The sequence below is a fragment of the Elephas maximus genome, chromosome 17, assembly GCF_024166365.1.
Source record: "Elephas maximus indicus isolate mEleMax1 chromosome 17, mEleMax1 primary haplotype, whole genome shotgun sequence".
Taxonomy (NCBI): domain Eukaryota; kingdom Metazoa; phylum Chordata; class Mammalia; order Proboscidea; family Elephantidae; genus Elephas; species Elephas maximus.
The window spans coordinates 87,396,331-87,417,724 of NC_064835.1; the positions used below are offsets into that span (position 1 = coordinate 87,396,331).

Consider the following 21,394-nt stretch of genomic DNA (forward strand, 5'->3'; position numbering starts at 1 on the left):
CTATGGGGCAGTTCTACTCTGTCTTATAGGGTCGCTATGGGTGGGAATTGACTCAATGGCAGTGGGGTTTTTTTTTTTTTTTTTTAAGACTTTGGTGGGAGGACATAATGAGCCAATATTCCTGAGCTCCTGTCATGCATCAGTTCTCATTTCCATGCAGCCTCACAGCAGCCTGTGGGGTGGCATCTTTCCATGCATTTGCTAGATGAGGTTTGCAAAGGTAAGATGACTTCCCCAAGGTGGTGCAGCCGTTGAAGCTGGGATACAGGTATCGTGGAAAGGAGACAGAGCTCATGAGCCTAGCTCATCTTTCAAATGCTTTTGTAGGAGAGCCAGCATGTTATGAAGTCTAGACACATACCCGTGAGTGACGGCTTGCCAGAGTCCGTGTCAGACACCGCCCCCCCATACCCCTCAGTATGCCTGTTATCTACCCAACGACCTTCCACGGCTAGCTGGTCAAGACCACCTCCCCTAGTTACCTTCTTTCTGAATTCTTCCAGCACTGAGCAGGTATCTCAATATCACTTTTTATAAAAGCAGTTAAGATAAAGGCAGTTTTTCTTAGACCTTCCTGAGCTCAGAACACCTGACCCCAGAGAAAGCTGTTCATGGGTAGATGTCTGACTGCTCTTCTCCTGCCTCTTTCTTTAACCCCATTCCCACCCACCACTTCCTCCTGAGACTTATCTGCCCTCTCTCTTTCCGCCACAGTATCCTCTCCCCAAGGTGGGAGCTGAAACTGGTCAGTTACCTGGCGGGCTGCCGGCTGGTGAAAGAACTTTGCAGGGATGCGGCCGGTCCTCTGGTCTCCATGGCGATCCCTTGCTGCGGTTCTGACGCTGTCTCCTCACACGGCGAGAGGGTGCTAGAAGTCACATATGCAGCGAGCACAATTGGCTTCAAGCTCATCCACCTCTCGGACACGGTTGGGGATGAAATGGTCAGATGCTCTGCTTGTGAGGAAAGCTGCCATCGCTGACCCTCCATATGGGGGCTCCTTGCTTCAGTTCAGGCTCAAGCAAATCCCAGCTTTTTGGATAAATGTGACCTTTCCTTCAGTAATCCTTACTGGGGAAGGTGGCTCCCATTCAGCTACTGTCCCTGGACACCAGGAAGGGAGCAACCCAGCAGCGAGTGTTGTGTGGTGCTCCTTAGAGGATGGGGTAGGGAGCAGCCCCCTGTGCTGGCCATCTCTAACTGTAGCAGCTGTTTTCACAGAACAATGCCAGAACAAGGGTTCTGGTTCAAACACTTCCTGGCTACTGATATCCTACCTTCTAAGGCCAGCTTTTAGGCCAGCTTGGGGTCCTGGAGTGATGCAAAGAGTTAATACACTCGGCTGCTAACAGAAAGGTTGGCAGTTTGAGTCCACCCAGAGGTGCCTCAGAAGACAGGCATGGCAATCTACCACTTCCAAAAAATTAGCCATTGAAAGCCCTATGGAGCACAGCTCTACCCTGACACACACAAGTCAGAACTGACTCAACAGGGGCTGGCTGGTTAAGGCCACCTCCTTCAAGAGGCCGTCCCACGCCTGCTCTCCCACCGTGTGCATGCTGCGGTTCTAATACCTGCCCAGGTACTGGTGTGCTTGTCTGTCAGCCTTCCTGGGAACCAGCAGGCTAACAGGTGGGCCCAGCGTGTTGTACTGAATTGGCCTCCCTGCACAGTTCAAACCATTTGTAGAGTATTTTCGGATGAAAATCCAATTCCACTGTGCCCTTTTGCCAAATGCTAGTCTCTGTCCCCTGCAAGACAAAGCTAACTCAGGTGGTGAGCTCACCTGTGCAATTCAAGGTAAAAAGCATGAGTGTAAATAGAACTATACTCTGTACACCCAACCCTCACTTAAGAGCATGTTAGGCTCCAAAGACCAGGTTGTTATTATGCAAAAATGGAAGATGACCACATCAGATCACAAAATGGAGGATGGCCACACCATTACATAACAGCCAAATTACATCATTACCTAACTGCCAAACCACTGAGAATCATGGGCCAGCCAAGCTGACACATAACCTTGACCGTCACAGCCAGCGTCACTGTCGTCTCTCACCTCAGCATTCGTTACTGCCAGCCATGAGAAGTAGGTAGTACGGTAGCTCTGTACTTCATAGCACTATACGCTGTATAGGATATGGGCACCAGTCACATCAGCACAGCCTGGTCTTTGTCGAATTGCCTGGAATATGACCAGTGTGTTTGGGAACATTTTCTTCTTTTAAACCCTCCTCGATGGCAATGGGTTTGGTTTTTGTTTTCGTTTGTTTGTTTTTTGGTTTAGGGCTGAAGTTTTATCAGCCGGATTAAAAGCCATCCAGGCACTTGCCTCCAGGGATTTGCATTTTTTTCTCTGAGTCTTGAGGCACCAAAGCGAAACAAATTAATCGCACCACGTGACCGATTCCAACCTAATCAGCCTTCTTAACAAGGTGGTAACACGGTTTAAGCCGGAGGCAAGAATTAACATCAGGAAACAGGCTTTGTCTCTCCCTGGCGAATGATGAGAAGTCAGAGTCTTGAATCCCAGGGCTGGGAGAAATCTAGAAACTCAGCTGGTCCAGCGCTGAGCCTCCGCTTTCTCCCTTCTACCGTTTCCCTGCCAAAGCCTGCCCCCGGCCTGCGCCCCCGGCCTGCGCCCCCCTCCAGCAGCGGGGAGCTTACAGCCCCACGGCCTGTCCAGCCCATCTTTGGACAGCTCCACCTCCAGCAGGCTCTTTCCTCAGCTTCCCCACAGCAAGGCTGCTCCTTCTGCTGGAACCACAGGGAGTCAGCCAGCCATCTTCCTGACAGCCTTCAGTGATTGACAGCTCACTCAGCCATTCCTCACTGGTCCAGGTTTTATCCTTGTCGTGGTCACTCTGTGAACAGGTTCCTGTGTTCCCGCCTGCCCGGACAGGGAGACGGAGGTCAGTCCTGAAGGGCTTTGTTGCTTTCTGTGTTTATGGTGGTTCCACCACCAACTGCCATCAGCCAAAACCCAGAGTCCTAAAGCACAAGCCGGGGTCCCTACCTTGTGCGCGTACAATTGATTCTTTAGGACTAAGTTCAGGCTTTCCCATTTGTTCCTGTCACTGATTTTTTGAGACTCTTGCTGTGTGAAGGCATGGGTAGTAGCCTTTTCTCCCAACTCCTTTTCGTTCACTAAAGCTATACACAAACACATACCATTTATTGACTGCTTACTGTGGGTAAGCTGCATACATTTTATTATTAAAACCACACAACAACTCAATAAAGGAGGAAACAGAGGTCCAGAGGGGCTAAGTAATTTTCCCAAAGTCACACAGCCAAGTGGCAAAGCCGAGGTCTTACATCACTCCCATTTCAAAGCCTTTGCTTTCAATGACTCCATGGAGCTGCCTTCTGTATGCTTATATGTAAAACCCACAACCCATTGCCATCGAGTCGATTCCAACTCGTAGCTACACTATAGGACAGAGTGGAACTGCCCCAGGGTTTCCAAGGAGCAGCTGGTGGATTCAAACTGCCAACCTTTTGGTTAGCAGCTGAGATCTTAACTACTGTGCCATCAGGGTTCCATTCTCATCTATGGCACTGGTTAGAGCAGAATGAGACGTGACTGAGGACTGAGCCCTGTGGCGTGCCACCAGGGACGTCTCTTCAGAATGGTGTTGATCCCTCTGGCTGTACTACGTGGCTGTGGCTCTTCATTTCCAAACCAGCAAATTGAATTTGCTCCATCAGACAGTATGCACTTCTCACCCTTATGCAGGTAAGAGACCCCGTCAGCAGCCCTGCTGCAGTTCAGAAACTCTGGTTCCCCTGCCCCTATAATTTTCCATGTACAACAAAGTGGAACACCCATCCAAGACACCTTGGTCAGTTACAGGAGGAGATGGCAGGGGAACGAACAGTGAGTCACCTCCCCAGTGCCTGGGTCCTAGTGGCCTGTGCCAGCCGGGTCCCAGAGGCAATCCCAGACCAGGAGGCCTTCCGTCTGTAGCTGCGTCTCCTCAGGGAGCTCCAGGCACCAAGCTGTCGGCACGGCATGTCTGTCCAGCCTGGTTTCTGTAATTACTGGGGACACACCCAGAGACCAGCAAAGAGATCAATGCCCACAACGTCAGAGCTGTCAGGCCAGGAAGGCAGAACCCACCCGGATCACAAAAGGAGGCCTGTTTGCAGCAGCAGCAAGAACTGCCATGCATCTCTGATGCCCACTCACAGGGGAGGCTGCAGAGTGCAGCAGCGACCTGGGTTCGAATCCTGCCTCTAGTACCTCTGAGCTAGCTGAACTTCAGGCTGGTCACTTACCCTCTTTGAGCTTCGCTTTCCTGATCCTTGCAAGGGAAATCAAGGGGAAAAGGAAGGTGATTTCATGTTGATTTAAATATTGTCCAAATACACAAGCCTAGAAAGGCATATAGGCTTGCTATGATCGGAAGCGATGAGACAGCACCTAACAACAATAACAACAACAGAGAGATATATTTGGCTGTGAAGAACAGGGACAGCTTTATATAAGTCCAAGGGACCCAAGAGGATCTTTTTTTCTCAATACACTTGTTTCTTAAGGACCAAAATTCCACGATCACAATGTTTGGCTCCAGAAGCCTTAAACCAAAAACTCTAAACTTGTTGCTGTCGATTCTGACTCATAGCAACCCTACAGGACATAGTACAACTGCCTCCTAGCCAAGGAGCGGCTGGTGGATTCAAACTGCCAACCTTTTGGTGAAGAGACGGGCTCTTAACCACTACCCCACCAGAGGCCCTCCCCTTATTAAATGCCTGAGGTTTTTTTTTTTTTTTTTTTTTTAAATCTCACCTTTCCCTGTCCCCTCAGGTCCTAAAAACCACTAACCTTTTGTCTTGACGGATCTGCGTATTCTAGATACTTCATCTAAGCAGGATCCTATAATATGTGCCTGACTTCACAGAATGTTTTTAAGATTCATATCCACGTGGCGACAGGCATCAGAGCTTTATTTCTCGCTACAGCTGAATGCTTCCCCACTGTATGCGTATGCCCCATTTGATTCATCCATTCGTCTGCTCACGGGCACTTGGGTTGTTTTCACCTTTGGGCTCTTGCGAATAGTGCTGCAGTGAACACTGATGTACATGCCTGGAGGCACTTTGCACAGTAAAAGCAACTCCCCAGAGTAACTAAGTCTACCAGGCAGACGGAAAGGGAGATGGGAAGTGACTGTCTGAGATGACATCAAGAGCCCCCAAGGAGAAGCAGGTGCTGAAAAAAGGGAGAAACTCTTTCCAGTCAACGCAAGAATGGAAGACTAGAACCTCCCCGGGGAAGATGGCAGCCAGATAAAGTAGGGGCCAGGCCCTGTCCTGACTCTAGCGGGCTGAGTAGCCTGGAGCAAGAGCTCGACTAGGCCTTGCTGTTGTTAGTTGCCATCGAGGTGCTCCAACTCATGGCAATCTTATGTGACAGAACTAAACATTGCCCGGTCCTGCATCATCTTCACGAGTGCCTTCCAGTCTAGGGGCTAATTTCCCCTATATCAGACAACGTTGTGTTGTTGATCCACAGGGTTTTCATTGGCTGATTTTTGGAAGTAGATCTCCAGGCCTTTCTTCCCAGTCTGTCTTAGTCTGGGGGCTCTGCTGAAACCTGTCCACCGTGGGTCACTCTGCTGGTATCTGAAATGCTGGTGGCATATCTTCCAGTATCACAGCAACACACAAGCCACTCAGTAGGTCAAACTGACAGACAGGCGGTGGTGGCTGGGCCTTAGTCTCTGTAAAATGAGCAGATCTGGCCAGGACAGCCCTGAAGCTTCCTTCCCCACTTGCCAGCTCCTATTCTGGGTGGTGATGATGACTTCAAAGGAAGAAGCCATGTGAGGTCGGTCCTCAGCTACACGAGAGCACAATGAAGTGACTGAGCTGTGACTGAGCTGTAAGACAAGGTCATTTTCAACTTGTAATGCTCAACTGCTATGTCTATTTGTAAAGAGGAATTACTGTCGGTGAGCTGGTGGCTTTCTCTGTCACTGGGAGACAGCAGGGCTTCTTGTGAGAACTGGAACTGGAAGTTAACTTTGCACTCCGTGGAGCTTCTGTTGTCTGTTGTCTTCTCCAGTGAATACGGGGGCAAGGGAGTAAACACAAGTGTTCTTTTAGCACGAGGGGGAAATATGATGCCTCATTTTATTTTTCATCTTCCCAAGCCCTGAGGAGCTTGAATGATTGTCACCCATTGCCATTGGCACCATGTGACCAGGGAACGGAAGTCAATGCCTTTTAAGTCTTCAGTCCTGGGGAAGCAGGCTGAAAATGGTTTTCTTTGGTGATAATTGCTTTGGGCTCCCCGCAAGGAGTAGCTCGAAAAAGGCCTCTCTTCTCAAGACACAAACTCATGCCCAAAAGCTCACCCAAAATAGCTACACCAGGAGATTAATCTGGGATTTGGGGGTTTTCGGTCCTAGCTGCCCTTCTCTGCTGCAAATTCTTGAGTCTTTACTGCGTTATCATCAAAATATACCAGACAGCTCTTAAATAACCAAGTCAACTAAACAGGTCTAAGCAGAAAAGAACAACTCAAGACATTTTTGCTTATTTCTGGTATTTTCAGGTTGTAAACTTAATTTTTTTTTTTCAAGTGAAGGGTTTTCATTCTTCCTTGCGAGTCATCATTAAGAAAATGATCCCTATGGCCCTAATCTACGTCATAAACAGCATACAAACCATAATTAACAATACACAAACACCAGAAGATAAGCTGGATAAATGCGATCTCCTAAAAGCTAAACACTTATGCTTATCAAAAGACTTCACCAAAAGAGTAAAAATGGAACCTACAGACTGGGAAAAAAATTTTGGCTATTACCAATCAGACAAAGGTCTAATTTCTAAAGTCTATAGGAATTCAACACCTCCACAATAAAAAGATAATCCAATTAAAAAATGGGCAAAGGATATGAACAGACGCGTCACCAAAGAAGACATGCAGGCAGCTAACAGACACATGAGGAAATGCTTGTGATCACTTGCCATTAAACCCAAAATGATCGAGTCAATTCTGACCCATAGCAACCCTATAGGATAGAGTAGAACTGCCCCCTAGGGTTTCCAAGGAGTGGCTGGTGGGTTCGAACTGCCAGCCTTTTGGTTAGCAGCCATAGCTCCTAACCACTGTGCCACCAGGGCTCCTCACTTGCAATTAGAGAAACGCAAATCAAAACCATAATGAGATACTACCCCACTTGGACATTACTGGAACGAATCAAAAAAACAGAAAATAATCAATGTTGGAGAGGCTGTGGGGAGATTAGGACTGTTTTGCACTGCTGGTGGTAATGCAAAATGGTGAAACCATATTGGAAAACAATATGCCATTTCCTTAAAAAGCTAGAAATAGAAATACCGTATGATCCAGCAATCCCCATGCCTAGGAATATATCCTAGAGAAATAAGAGCTGTCACACAAATAGACATATGCACACCCATGTTCACGGCAGAATTATTCACAAATTCTCAATTATTTCTCCCCAAAACTAAAAGGACTGGAATTCCAAGAGAAAGATCTTTGGTTTGCCCAAATACCACTTACCCTCTTAAAACAGTGTTTTGAAACTTTTCAATTTTTATGTGTATGTGTTTGAGACACTTGTTCAAATACATCTTACATGGAATATAGTCTGTGGATGGACAGACGCTGGGCTGCTCTGGGAAGCAGGGGAGGGACCTGGAGCCCAGCCTTCATGCCTTCTCCACTCCCATCTTGGACACACATTCACACTCCTTGGAGGATCCAAGGAACAAATTCTGGAAGCCTCTATCTCTTAACCCACTCCTGCCTCCATAAGATAAAGCACAGCCTCTCTCTCATGAAGAAAGCATTCTTTCTTTCTTTCCTTCAGAAATCTCTGTAGTGTTTCCATGGAATTCTGTGTCAAACTGTCAAAAGGTTTTCATCAGGTCAATGGTTGAGCAAGGTACAAGTGGGGCTCAGAAAGGCCTGGCCAATGGTCAGGCTGAGAAAACAGGACTTCAGCACAGACAGGAAATGGCCAGTTCCAGATAGCAGATTTGCCGGGACTATCTGAGGTCAAAGGAGAAAGAGAAGGCTTCCAGCCTGGGAGACCAGAGCAGGCCCACAGGAGGGGGCAGTCATTTCCAATAACAATCTAAAAAAAACCAAACCTGCTGTTGTCGAGTCAACCCTATAGGACAGAGTAGAACTGCTCCACAGGGCTTCCAGGAGCAGCTAGTGGATTAGAACTGCTCACCTCCTGGCTTGCAGCCGAGCTCTTAACCACTGCACCACCAGGGCTCCTCCAGTTACAACAGCGAGTGTTTACTGATCACTTAGTACAGAGCAGGGACTGTGCCAAGCGCTTCGCATTCACCACGTGCCTTAACCTCACCGCGACCCACGAGGCCAGTGCTGGGATTCACTCATTTTGCAGATGAGAAAACTGAGGCTTGGCGAGGTTGAGCAACTTTTCACAGCTGGTCAGTTGCAGAGCCAATGTTCAAACCCAGGCAGCCTGATTCCAAGTCTGCGCTGTCAGCCATCAGGCTGGTTACTGAAAGGAGTGAAGGGGAGAGGGGAGGACATCTTCTCACCCACGAAGACACCAGATGTGTTATTTGTTGTTGTTCGCTGCCATCGAGTCAGCTCCAAGTCCAGGCAACTCCATCATAACAACGCGTGCCCTCTCCACTCTGCACTTTGCCTGTCAGTCACTGACCTACGGATCTTGGGATGCAAGCCTGCAGAAGTCTCTAGACTGCTGTCTGACCTACGGACTTGGGACTTACCAGTCTCTACAATTGTGTGAGCCACTTCCTTGAAGTAAATCTTTCTCTATGTAGCAAAACTCCAAATCATTGCTGTTGAGTTGATTCTGGCTCATAGCGGCCCTACAGGACACAGTTGAACTGCCCCATAGTTTCCAAGGAGCGGCTCGTGGATTGGAACCGTTGACCTTTTGGTTAGCTGCCACCTTCTTAACCACTGCACCACCAGGGCCCTCTCTCTCTCTTTCTCTCTCTGTCTATACATATAGGACTCACTGGTTCTTTTTCTCTAGAGAATCCTAAGACAAACGCTTATTAGCAGAGTTTTCGGAGAAGCTGGGACCAAGAACCTCAACAGACAGAGAACAAATGTGCACCTGCCAGGAAGTGACACACATATAAATAAGTGAGAGGAGATGAGGCCCACGTGCTGGGGTTGTGGGGACTGAGGGGTGTCACTGGTGTTTCTGATCACCAGACAATATGTGTTTATGTCTCATTGGAGGGAGAAGATTTCAGTGCTAAATATTTAGGACAAAAATAGCATCAATATTGGAAATGAAGTCCCTCATGGCTTACCTAAATCATCTCGTCAAGAATTTAAGGGAATAAAAATATAAGTCCATTTGCTCCCAACAGGTACTTGCCCACGTCCTCGTGGTCATGCTGGGAGCTTGGGAAAAAAAAACCTTTCTATTCTGTTGTTGAAGAAACTGAGGCACGGAGAGTAGCTAAGTGAGTTTTCCCAGGTCTACTACGTTAGAAACGGGACTAGAAGTAGAACCTAACGTCCTAAACCTGCTGCTGTAGAGTCAGTTCTGACTCACAGCGACCCTACAGGACAGAGTAGAACTACCCCACAGGGTTTCCAAGCAGTGGCTGGTGGATTCGAACTGCCAACCTCTTGGTTAGCAGCCAGGCTCTTAACCACTATGTCAAACGGGGCTAGGAGTAGAACCATCCCAGAACTCAAGATCTCCTTAAGGCCAGCTGTATCAGGATGTCACCAGTGGGCCGATGGCTTAGCTGTTGAGGCACAGTCCACTCCCTGCAGACCCATGAACTGGGTGTCCCAGGCTTGGCCTGTACTGCGACCCTCCCTGGAGGTGAGGGGTGGGGCATCCGGTTTCTACTACATCCCTAGTGCCCAGGACAGTGGGACAGGGTGGCAGCTTGGCAGATTTTACACCAGAGTTTAGTTTGTCATATTTGGACCTTCATTTTGTTACCTTCTAAAAGTTATGCAAATTTTGGGCCACATTTTCCACATCTCTTTCTAAAATGGGAGGGTGGGGAACCTACTTTACTGGGGGCTGTGAATTAAGTGAGATGGAAAATAAAGTTAGAAGGAGTACTGTGACTATCCCTCTCCACCCAAAGCTGCAGTTTGCCAACGCTAAGACACTCTTTCTCCCAGGTCTGGATCAACTATGGAATAACCTGGTCTAGGTGTCCAGCCAAAGGGCCATCTCACCTGGTGATGCCATTTTCAACATGGTGGCGATCTCTGTCCGTGATCCTTATTGCCAGCTGGGCCTGGGAGGGATGGGAGTATTGAGTGTTGATCTTGGCCATCTTCCTGCTTTATCACATTGGCCCCAAGGAGGCTGCTAAAGCAAACACAGAGCAGACACATGGTCAGGGTGGAGGGGTAACTGCAAAGCTTGTTGATCCTGTTGTGGTTGCTGTGTGCCGATGAGACGAGTGCAACTCATAGTGACCCTACATGAGAGTGGAACTGCCCCAAGGGGCTCTCTAGGCTAGACCCTTTACGGGAGAAGATTGCCATGTCTTTTCTCCCGTGGAACTGCTGCTGGGTGTGAACTGCCCTCCTTTGGGTTGGCAGTGGAGTGCTTAACCATCGTGCCACCAGGGCATTGGACACGAGAACTAATCCAGGTGGCCTCCCCAGACAAGCCATGGGACACCCACCCTTCTCCATTTCTCTCTCGCAGTTCCTGTCACACCGGGTTGTAGTTGGAATTCTCTGGGTTCTTCTACCAGGCTGAGGCACAAGCAAGGTCTTTCTCTGAAGATGCTGTCATGCCAAAGAGCTGCTCAAAGTCAAGTGCTGAACAAGCAAATGAACAAACGAATGAATGGTCAAGTGGGTATCTGGTACAAGAAAGCTAAACTCTTTACGATTCTCTGGGATGATGTGATGTCCCTGTGGACCCTCGTTTTCTCATTCACTTATTTAATCTAGTATTTTGGCACACATTGCAGTAGCATCTCCAAATCCTGTTTTAAAACCAAGCAAGTATAAAAAATTAACTGACAATCCCTGCCATTCATGGAATATTTACAATGGGACACTTAGCCAAATACACATTTTGCTTTATTTAATCCTCGCAATAACCCCATGAGGTATTTACTATTTTTATTTCCACCCAAAGATGACTAAATTAAGACTCTCGGAAGAAAGACCTGGCAATCTACTTCCAGAAAATCGGCCACCGAAAACCCTCTGGAGCACAGTTCAAACAAACAAACAAAACCTGTCACTGGCATGATTCCTACACCAGAAATAAGACCACAGAGTCTTTCTCCCCAGAAGCAGTGCAGGTGCCTCTATGGCTGATGAAGAAAGAAGGTGGATGTGGGGGCAGAGCCTGTGGGATGCACGCAAAGATGCCCCAGCTTCACGATTCCTGGACAGCCCTTCAGCTGGAGGATAAATTCCTGGAGGCCGTTTCTCTAAAACAGACTCACCAGGCTTCTCTTGAGCAGCCACATGGTGTAAGTGTCAGATGTCAGGAGAGACTACTCCAGAGAAAGACGGTGATTCCTAGAAACAGCCCAGTGACTCGCTCCAGGACTAAATTAGTTCCATACCCAAAGGAAGGTCCATGCAAGGTGCCCAAGGCACTGCCCCAAAGCAGGCACCGTGGGTGTGGGTCACACTTAGGAAGGGCGACCCACCGAGAGTTACTCAGGGCAGCCATTGTCTTTGATGATTGATAGTTTTAAGCCTCTGATTTTAAATTTTATGATTTAATAGATAAAAAATTGTTTTGATTTTTAAAAACTTTACTCATTTACATGACAAACAGTTATTGATTTCTGGCTGATTATAGGAGGCACTGGTGGTGAGTCGCGATGGACTCGACGGCAATGGGTGCTGGTTTTTGGTGGGTCAGTGGTAGAATTCTCACCTTCCATGAGGGAAACCCAGGTTTGATTCTAGGCCAATGCACCTCATGTGCGGCCACCACCCGCCTGTCAGTGTAGGCTTGCCTGTGGTGATGATGCTGGACAGGTTTCAGAGGAGCTCCCAGGCTGAGATGGGCTAGGAAGAAAGGCCTGGCCATCTACTTCTGAAAACCAGCTGATGACAACTCTATGGATCACAATGGTCCAGTTTACAACAGATCGTGGGAATGACTCAGGACCAGGCAGCATTTTGCTCCGTTGTGTATGCGGTCACCATGAGTCGGGGGCTGGCTAGGTGGCAGCTCGCAACAACAGGAGATATAAAGAGGAAAAAGACAAAGCCTGTCCTCGTGATCGCTTATTCTAGTGGAGGCAACAACACAACAGGGTCACACGGGTTGTATCAAGGAGCTTGGACTTTATCATGAAGCCCAGGAGGGATGTGGTCAGATGTGTAAAGGTCACTCTGGCTGCACTGGGGAGAATGGATTAAGGAGCACGAGTGGGTGTGAGGTGAGCACCTAAAAGACTTCTGTAGTATCTCATGGGAGAGCAAATCCTGGCCCGAACTAGGCTTGTGGTAGTGAATTGGATAAATTAAAAAAGCAACAAATGGGTGGAATCACCTGGACATGGATCAACCAGGTGTAAGGGGTGGTAAAGGGGAGTTCAGAGCATAATATCCTGGCTGGGGTTGGTGGTGATGCCCACCAAGAAAGGCAACTGGGGGGAGGAACAGGTCTGAGGAAGACAATGAGTCCAGTTTGAGATGCTTGTTAAAGTTTAGAGCCAAAATATGAAATAAGGGACTTCTGCCCAAAGCAGTAAACCCAATTTGAAATGGTTCAAGCAATGCGTTTTTATTGAGCACTCACTGTGTACTAGGTGATGTGCTAGGAGTTGAGGATTCATTAGGGAACAAGATGCAGCTCTATCCTCAAGGAGCCTTCAGTCCAGTAGAATCTAGAGCAAATCTTAAATGAAATAGACCTCACATGGGAAGTTGATCAAATTGCTAATCTTTGTACATTTCCACGCAAATTGCACCTGACCGCCAAGATTTTCTCCAAATAGGGAAAACAAATACATTGACCCTAGCCTGTACAGCTCTCCCAGTCTCTCCACTGCTGCCCTGGGCAAAACCCCTGGCCTGGCTCCCAGATCCCATTTCGTGGAGGCAGCACTTCCGTTACTGCACGCACTTGCCTTCTGCCTGTCCTCTCTGCTATTCCCTCCTAATGATGCTGGTGGTCGCTATGGTGGAAAAATACTCTGTGGACTTTGAAAGTTCTTCCCACTTTTTCCCACTTACGATCTGGTTTCCTTCTGACAGGATGAGAGCGAGGGCTCTGATCTGTAAAGGGCCTACTACGTGCCAGGCTCACAGTCGGTACTTGTGTAATACTTTGTCACTTAATCCTCACGACAGTCCCCCCACCTACCTTCACACACATACCTTTTTACAAATGAAGAAGCTCTAAGTTTGTTGCACTGTGGTGGCTTGCATGTTGCTACAGTGCTGGAAGCCCTGCCACCGGTGTTTCAAATACCAGCAGTGCCACCCACGGACACATCATCAGGAGGAACTGATCACTGGAGGAGGACATGCCAATGATCGTGAAGGTGGCACAGGACCAGGCAATGTTCTGTTCTGTTATACATGAGGCTGTCATGAGCTGGAGCGACTTGACTAACAACCAGGACAACAAAGGTTGTTACTGCAGCCTAAGCTGGGACTGACTGCAGATCTGTCTGGTCCCAGAGTCCAATACTGTAAAGTCAGTGAGTGGAGAAAAACCAGTATTGCCTTTAGACCTCAGCAAGGGGCTGCAGTCCCTCCCGCAGGCCCTGTGCCTTAGAGAACCCCACTCAGGTTCTCTTTCCAAAGGACAGAGAAGTCCAAGGGCTCAAGGGGACATGCCCACCTAGAACCTGCCCTTGCTCTATAGACTGTGCTCTTGGTGCCCAGAACCCCAGCACAGGTAGCCAAAAGGCTCTGTACTGGTTGTAGATGCTGTCAGGGCCTCTTCTCGTAGGCCTACCTTCTGTAGGCAACACTAGTGTGCACTGTCCTAGGCCTAAGGGTGATCCAGGAATTACTGTTTGTGGGGGAGGGGTGAACCAAGCTTGGACATGTGGGCAGGATGAAGACAGGCATGTGTGCAAGGCCCCTCGTGATGTGAGGTGGGCCCAGGACTGGGGAGAGAAGGGGCAGGCCACAGACTGGGCCCAGGACTGAGGAGAGAAGGGCACATCACAGACCAGGCCCAGGACTGGGGGGAAAAGGGCAGGTCACAGACAAGGCCCAGGACTGGGGAGAGGAGCGGGCAGGTAGCGGACTGGGCCCAGGACTGGGGAGAGAAAGGCAGGTCACAGACCAGGCCCAGGCACTGGCTCTTCCCATGCCACCATGTTCTGAGGTTGACCTCCAAGAGGCCTAAGAACTCCCCATTTCAGTCCGGCCTCCACATCATTATGAAGGTGTATTTGTCAAGATGGGTAAGGTGGGGCATGTTTCATTTAACAGTGTGTTCATTTGATTAACATGATGATCATCTCCGCTCCTCTATCACACATCCTTCCTGCCCTCCTTTCAGTGCAGCTGTAGTCATGGAAACCAGATGCATGCTGGGTAACCAGCTAGCCCCTTACCTCAGCCACTCTGTGCATTGCTTACCTTTTGCCCTGGGGCTTCCCCGCTTTCCCCAGGGACAACCTGCTAGGATCAGCTCAGCCACTCTCACACATGTGCAAACCCAGAAGTGCCAGTTAATACTTTTTGGACACACCTTGACCAACAGAAGTCAGGAGCCAGGGGGTTAAGAGCTATGGTTGCTAACCAAAATGTCAGCAGTTCGAATATACCAGCTGCTCCTTGGAAACCGTATAGGGCAGTTCTACTCTGGCCTACAGGGCTTCTATGAGTTGGAATCGACTCGACGACAACAGGTTTTTTTCTATCCCCCAGGAAGGTAATTCTGAAATCCATTTCACACAGCTGCTTGGAGAACCCCTAGCAGGATCAGCCAGGTGCCCATCGTGGGGATCAGCTTGATGACGTAGACTTGCATTGGCTCTCCCTTATTCTCCTTTTCCCTCTTTCAAGACCCTTATCCACCTCCTTGGAATGGCTTCCCAAATAAACTACCTGTATGAGTGTCCGCATCTAAGGTTCTGTTTTTTTGGGTTACCTAGGCTAGAGCATGTTTACCTTTCAGATATTTAGACACATAGTAAGTGGACCGTTTGTACTCTTCTCCCGGCACCCTCAGGTGTGGAGAGCGAGCGGGCCTAATTTCCTTTGAATTCTTTACCCAGGGGCTGATGTTGGGGTTGAAAGGGTAAAATGTACATCTTTAAAGGGAAACGTAAGTTTGAGATACATAATTTTCCTCCCAATTGTTTCATAATATCACAAAAGTTTGTCTTTTTAAAAATTATTTTAAAAAATCAGGATCAAAATAAGCTCCACATGTTGTGACTGGCTGATATGCCTCATTGGTCTTTTTTCAATCTTTTTCTCCTCAATCTCTTATTTTTAAATCTACTTTGTGGAAGAAATGAAATGGTTTGTCCTATAGAGTTTCCTACAGTCTGGATTTTTGCTGATGGCAACTTTGCAATGCTTCCTGTAAGCTGGTCTTTGTACCTAAGGTTTGGTCTAATTCGGGTTCAATTTTATTTTTTTTCAAGAACATTTAACATGGGGTGCTCTTCCATCAGAAAGTCCATGTCTGCTTGCACTTTTTTGGGTGATGTTTGTTGTCGTTGTTAGACGCTGTTAAGTCAGTTTCCAACTCACAGAGACCCGTGTACAGCAGAACGAAGCACTGCCGGCTTCTGTGTGATGTCCTTCTCCAGGGACTGGTCCCTCCTGATAACATGTCCAAAGTATGTGACATGAAGTCTCGCCATCCTCGCTTCTAAGGAGCATTGTGTCTCCTTAGGAGCAAGGATGGCTCTTGTCAGCATCCATTAACGATCATTGTCTAGACCCCCCTGTTGTCCTTGTTGTTAGGTGCCATCAAGTTGGTTCCAGCTCATACGCACAGCAGAATGAGACGCTGCCTGGCCCTGTGCCATCCTGGTGATTGTTGTTATGCTTGAGCCCGTCGTTGCAGCCACTGTGTCAATCTATCTCTTATATCCCCCCGTTAGGGACTGCAAATTGGTGGTATTTTAATTCAGTCATTCCTTCTTCATTAATTAGTGGAAATATTCTAAAAAGAGAAAATTTTCCTCTTTAATTATTTGAGTGCTCAGTGGTACAGTTCATACAGAAAAGACAGGGTAAACAAAAGCTTGATTCTTTTCCCTTTATTTGCCGGTTTTTAAGTCACGGCATATAAATAGATTCCCCAACCGGCCTACATGCTTTCACATTGCTTGGCTCTGACAAATCCTAGAAGCACTCACAAATGAGATCATGAAATCACAATCAGTGACTGACGTAGCTGCAGGGACTGACAAACCCAAGATCAGCAGGTCAGATGGCTGGCCACTGGCTCACAGGCTGTGAACATTGATGAATTCAAGATCGGCAGGTAAAAGAGTAGGCAGCTGGCTCAAGTACTGGGAGTCAGATGATGATGAGCTGCAGGTATGACCCAGAGCAAGCAAGTGAGCTTTGCCAGAATGTCCATATGCATATTGGATGCAGGCCACTTCCTCAAGGAAACTCCTCTTGCAACCAATTGGCTGACCACATCAGATCACAAAATGGAGAACGACTACATCATTACATAACTGCCAAACCACGTCACTACAAAACTGCCAAGCCACTAAGAATCATGGCCCAGCCAAGCCGACACACAACCTTAACCAACACACCCATCTAATCCTCAAGACTCCCAAGAGATAATAGCAACGTCTGATCTTGCAGATGAGGAAATGGAGGCCCAGATCTGTCGGACCCTGAAGTCAATTCTGTGCTTTGCTTTATTTTGTTTATCACACCCACTGCAGAAGATTAGGAATGCACATTAGATTTTCATCTCCAAAGACAGGAAGCAGATGCATTCTGCCAACTGAGAGGGTGACCTTGACGTGCATCCCAGGCACCAGTCCAGGAGCGTGGTTTGTGAGCATTTCCCCAGTGAATGTGTGTTTTCTAGGACTTGACTGTGGAGCTGTTGTTCTTAAGTGCCGTCAAGTTGGTTCCAACTCATAGTGACCCTGTGTATGACAGAGCGAAACATTGCCTGGTCCTGCGCCATCCTCACGATCTTTGCTATGCTTGAGCCCATCATTGCAGCCACAGTGTCAATCTATCTCTTCGAGGGTCTTCCTCTTTTTCACTTACCCTTCACTTTACTGGACTGGGGAGCTAAGAACACACAGTTTCAGACAATTCTCTTTTTCTTTACAACATTATAAGATCCAATGTGTCTCTCCTCCCACCACCTCTCACACACCCTGACACAAACATTTCTTTTTTCCTTCAACGACCCAGGACCTGGTATCGAGGCCTATGAAAATCACATGGGGGAAAGTGGGTACATGAACAGCTGGGGTTCGATAGCGTAAAAGGTACCGAAATAGAGATAGAGGCATGATGCCCACCATGTGAACAGAGACAGGAGCCCCTAATTCTGCCTATGGGACTACTGAGGCTTCCCAGATGAGGAGCAATCACAGTATTTAACATTATTTAGCATTTGTTAGTATTTAACACATGTCCAAGGTCCCTGGGTGGCACAAGTGGGTTGTGTTCAGCTAATGACTGAAAGGTTGGTAGTTTGAGGCCACCCAGTGGTACTGCAAAAGAAAGTCCTGGTGAACCAGTTCCATAAGGATCACAGCCAAGAAAACCCTATGGTGCTCAGTTCTGCTCTGTAACACATGGGTTCGCCGTAAGTTGGAATCGACCTGGCCACAGCAGGTACCACATGTCAGCTACTACTGTGCAGTGAACCCTAAAGGATTCGGCTGTGACTTTTGTGCTCTGGTGCACAATTCCACCATCTTGGTCTTGGACATCAAAGTAGATCAAGCATTTAACACGGTTCACTTGCTTTCCAATTATCCTTGTGTGTTCTTATTCCTTTACTAACTCCCAAAGGTCTTGAAGTCAAGTGCTATTTCCTTTTACTTTAAAACAAAATCGTTTATCTTCCAGTACACACACATAGTAGATAAATAAAACCCTGAGGGATAAATGGAGGAGGAAGAGACGAGCAATCATAGCGATGACGCCAGTGGTAACAAGAGCACATTCAGTGCACATTTTCTCTGTGAGTGGCACTGTTTGAATCACTTTACATGCATAGTAACTTATCTGTTCCTCATACCGATCCTGTGCGTGACTCAGACAGGCCTTAATGGCTGTGGGGGTTGTCAGAGAAAGAGCAGTAAGCAACAAAGGAGGCCATAAGCATGGAAGGCCCTTTGATCTGTCCTAACATGCGCTTCTGGAAAGAAATTCTTGGCTCCCATTCCTGATGACTAACCCCTATATTCAGAAAATGTTCTCCATTCTCTGCTCTCTTTTCTTCTTTTTTTTTTTGTGCTTTAAGTGAAAGTTTACAAATCAAGTCAGTCTCTCATACAAAAACTTATACACACCTTGCTGTGTTTTCCTAGCTGCCTCCCCCTAATGAGACACTTCTCCTTTCCACCCTGTATTCCCCGTGTCCAGTCAGCCAGCTCCTGTCCCCCTCTGCCTTCTCATCTCGCCTCCAGAGAGATGCCCACGTAGTCTCAGGTGTCTACTTGAGCTAAGAGGCACTCTCCTCAGCAGTATCATTTTTTGTCTTATACTCCAGTCCAAACCGTGTCTGAAGAGTTGACTTCAGGAATGGCTCCAGTCTTGGGCTAACAGAGGGCCTGGGGGCCATGACCTCTGGGGTCCCTTCAGTCTCAGTCAGACCATTAAGTCTGGTCATTTTGCAAAAATTTGAGGTCTGCATACCACTGCTCTCCTGCTCTCTCAGGGGTTCTCTGTTGCTTTCCCTGTCATGGCAGTCATTTGTGGTAGCCGGGCACCATCTAGTTCTTCTGGTCTCAGGCTGATGGAGCCTCTGGTTTATGTGGCCCTTTCTGTATCTTGGGCTCATATTTACCTTGTGTCTTTGGTGTTCTTCAATCTCCTTTGCTCCAGGTGGGTTGAGACCAATTGATATATCTTAGATGGCCTCTTGCTAGCATTTAAGACCCCAGATGCCACTCACCAAAGCGGTTCTGCCCTCTTTTCCATGATGGTTTAAACATGAAAACGAGTCCTGCTCCAATTTGTGTGATTTGGAACATTATTATTTTCCAAGGCTCGCATGCAGGTCAGACAACAGAGAGGGATCTGTGGTCTGATACAGGTGTTCCTCTAACCCACTGGAGGACTCTCTGAATTATCACAGTCCTTGGTTACGAGTCTTCTATTTAGGTGAGGGCTGGCAAGCCCAATTAGTGAGGCACCAAGCCTGGACACAAAGCCATGCCAAACAAGCTGAAACTTCAGTCAAGAGCCCAGCCATCTGTGAAGGGCAGGCACACTTGGCCCAGGCCTCCAGGTTCTTCAGTTGAGGCTGATCATGTTCAACCTGAGGGTCTTTGATTTTACTTCTCAGAAGTAATATATCCATGGGTTTCACCAATTCCAGTCCTCCAAAAGTCATGCATTTCTTCTCAGCACCACTTTGGGCAACCATACTCAGCTAATCCTCGGTAAATGTATGGTTGGACAAGTCGACTTTGTCAGATTAACTCCAAAGACAAGTCAATAGCTCCCGTGGGGTTGATATACCTTAGAGCCTTTTTCTAAAGCACACTTCTCATTGCTTTTCCTTTTTTCCTCTGTTCTGCCTGAGAACTGCAGGTTAAAAGGTAAAATCTCCGATGCAGAATCAATCCCTCCGAGATGTTTATGTAAGCCAGCCCACAGAGCAGATATGAGGAACAGGACAGACCTTATAGCACCCAATGATGAGGGCTCTGTGCTTTCAAGTAGGATTATGCAGAGGGAGGATCCTGAATGAAATATCTTTTGTTTGAAGCAAATGACACTTGAAAGACAGTATAGGAGGTCAAGGCACTGAATGGAGAGAAAAGAGAGCTGGACTCTCATTCCAGCTCAGCCTCCAATTTGGGCAAGTGGCCCAGCACTTTAGCTTCTTCATTGAATGGTTGGATTGGCCTTATTGCAAAGAAAACCTCCCACAGAAACCCAATGGATAAAACATGACATGTAGTGTTTTATTTAAATGTGTTTAATAACTTCTGATTTATTGTCATTGTTGTTAGGTGCCATCGAGTCAGTTCCAACTCACAGCTGCCCTATATACAACAGAACAAAACACTGCTTGGTCTGGTACCATCCTCACAATCATTGTTATGCTCGAGGCCATTGTTGCAGCCACTATGTTGATCCATCTCATTGAGGGTCTTCCTCTTTGTCATTGACCCTCTACTTTACCAAGTATGATGTCCTTCTCCAGGGATTGGTTCCTCCTGATAACATGTCCACAGTACGTGAGATGAAGTCTTGCCATCCTCCCTTCTAAGAAACATTCTGGCTGAGTTCATTTGCCCAGAGTGCTGAGAAGATTTATAATAGTCACTTATTATACTCAATGGGACACAAGTTAATTTGTGTATCCAGTATATTTCTAGAAAACCAACCACTAGAAAAGTGCAAAAATGGACAGGGGCAGTGTCTGACCTCCTGCAACTTCACGAGGGGGAAGGAGAAACAAGATCAGCAGCCCAAGGCTGCTTCCTATGAGGCAGGGGTCAGACATGCCTCTTCTCTCCGCCATCTTTACCAATTCTGACAGAAACCATCCGTCACAAAGCACTCTCTACGTCTCTGCTGGGTTCGATAATTCATTGCAACGGCCACACAGAACTCAAAGACCATGCTCACGATTATGGGGTTTATTATAAGGAAGTAACAGTTACAATTCAGGTCAGGAACACTTAAGATACAGTTCTTCCATCAGGATATCCTCTCTAGCCATGCTTGCAGGCACACCTCTCCTTGGCCCTCAGCCTCTGCCTAAAGGCACTCAGCTTTCTCTCTCTGTGGGCCAGGAGGCCCACCAAGCCTTCTCTGCTGCTGGGTCTTTCCTTCCTTGGTGATGAGCTCCTCCTCTCTGTTCTGGAATTGGCTCTCTTTTAAGGCAAAACTAACCAATCCCCTTCGTAGGCCACAATTACCCTATCACAATTACAATCACCTGGGTGGAGTTACAAGCCCGTGACTAGAAAGGCCACACACAAAAGTAATTAATCACACCACAAAAAGGACATCATGTTTGGTAGAAAGTCAGCTACAATTAGACGGATCAACGCAATAGCTACAACAATGGAGTCAAACATACCATCGTGAAGACAGCACACAACCAGCCGATATTTTGTTCTATTACACAAAAGGTCACTGTGTGTCAAAGGTGGCTCAATGGTAACTAACAACGACGATGATCCAGCATTCTAAAACTTGGTATGGTACACACATCAGTGCTATTTTTACTTATTTTTGGTTTTTAAAAATATTTTTAAATACATGATAAAA

General features: G+C 47.4%; 1 protein-coding gene across 9 annotated transcripts in view; it reads right to left on the reverse strand.

The window, feature by feature from the left end:
- Positions 1–21,394, reverse strand: part of CNGA3 (cyclic nucleotide gated channel subunit alpha 3) — a 106,968-nt gene that overhangs the window by 30,598 nt on the left and 54,976 nt on the right. For 4 of the 9 annotated variants that reach the window (XM_049857257.1, XM_049857256.1, XM_049857255.1 and 1 more), the window contains exons 1-3: positions 10,669–10,794; positions 10,211–10,346; positions 755–868 (exon numbers count right to left, since the gene is read on the reverse strand). In XM_049857257.1, the coding sequence (XP_049713214.1) occupies positions 755–868; positions 10,211–10,311 (215 nt within the window). In that variant the 5' untranslated portion in view covers positions 10,312–10,346; positions 10,669–10,794. Of the gene's footprint in view, positions 1–754; positions 869–10,210; positions 10,347–10,668; positions 10,795–21,394 lie in introns of those variants that run through there. The other 5 variants (XM_049857253.1, XM_049857251.1, XM_049857252.1 and 2 more) reach the window with 4 other exon arrangements.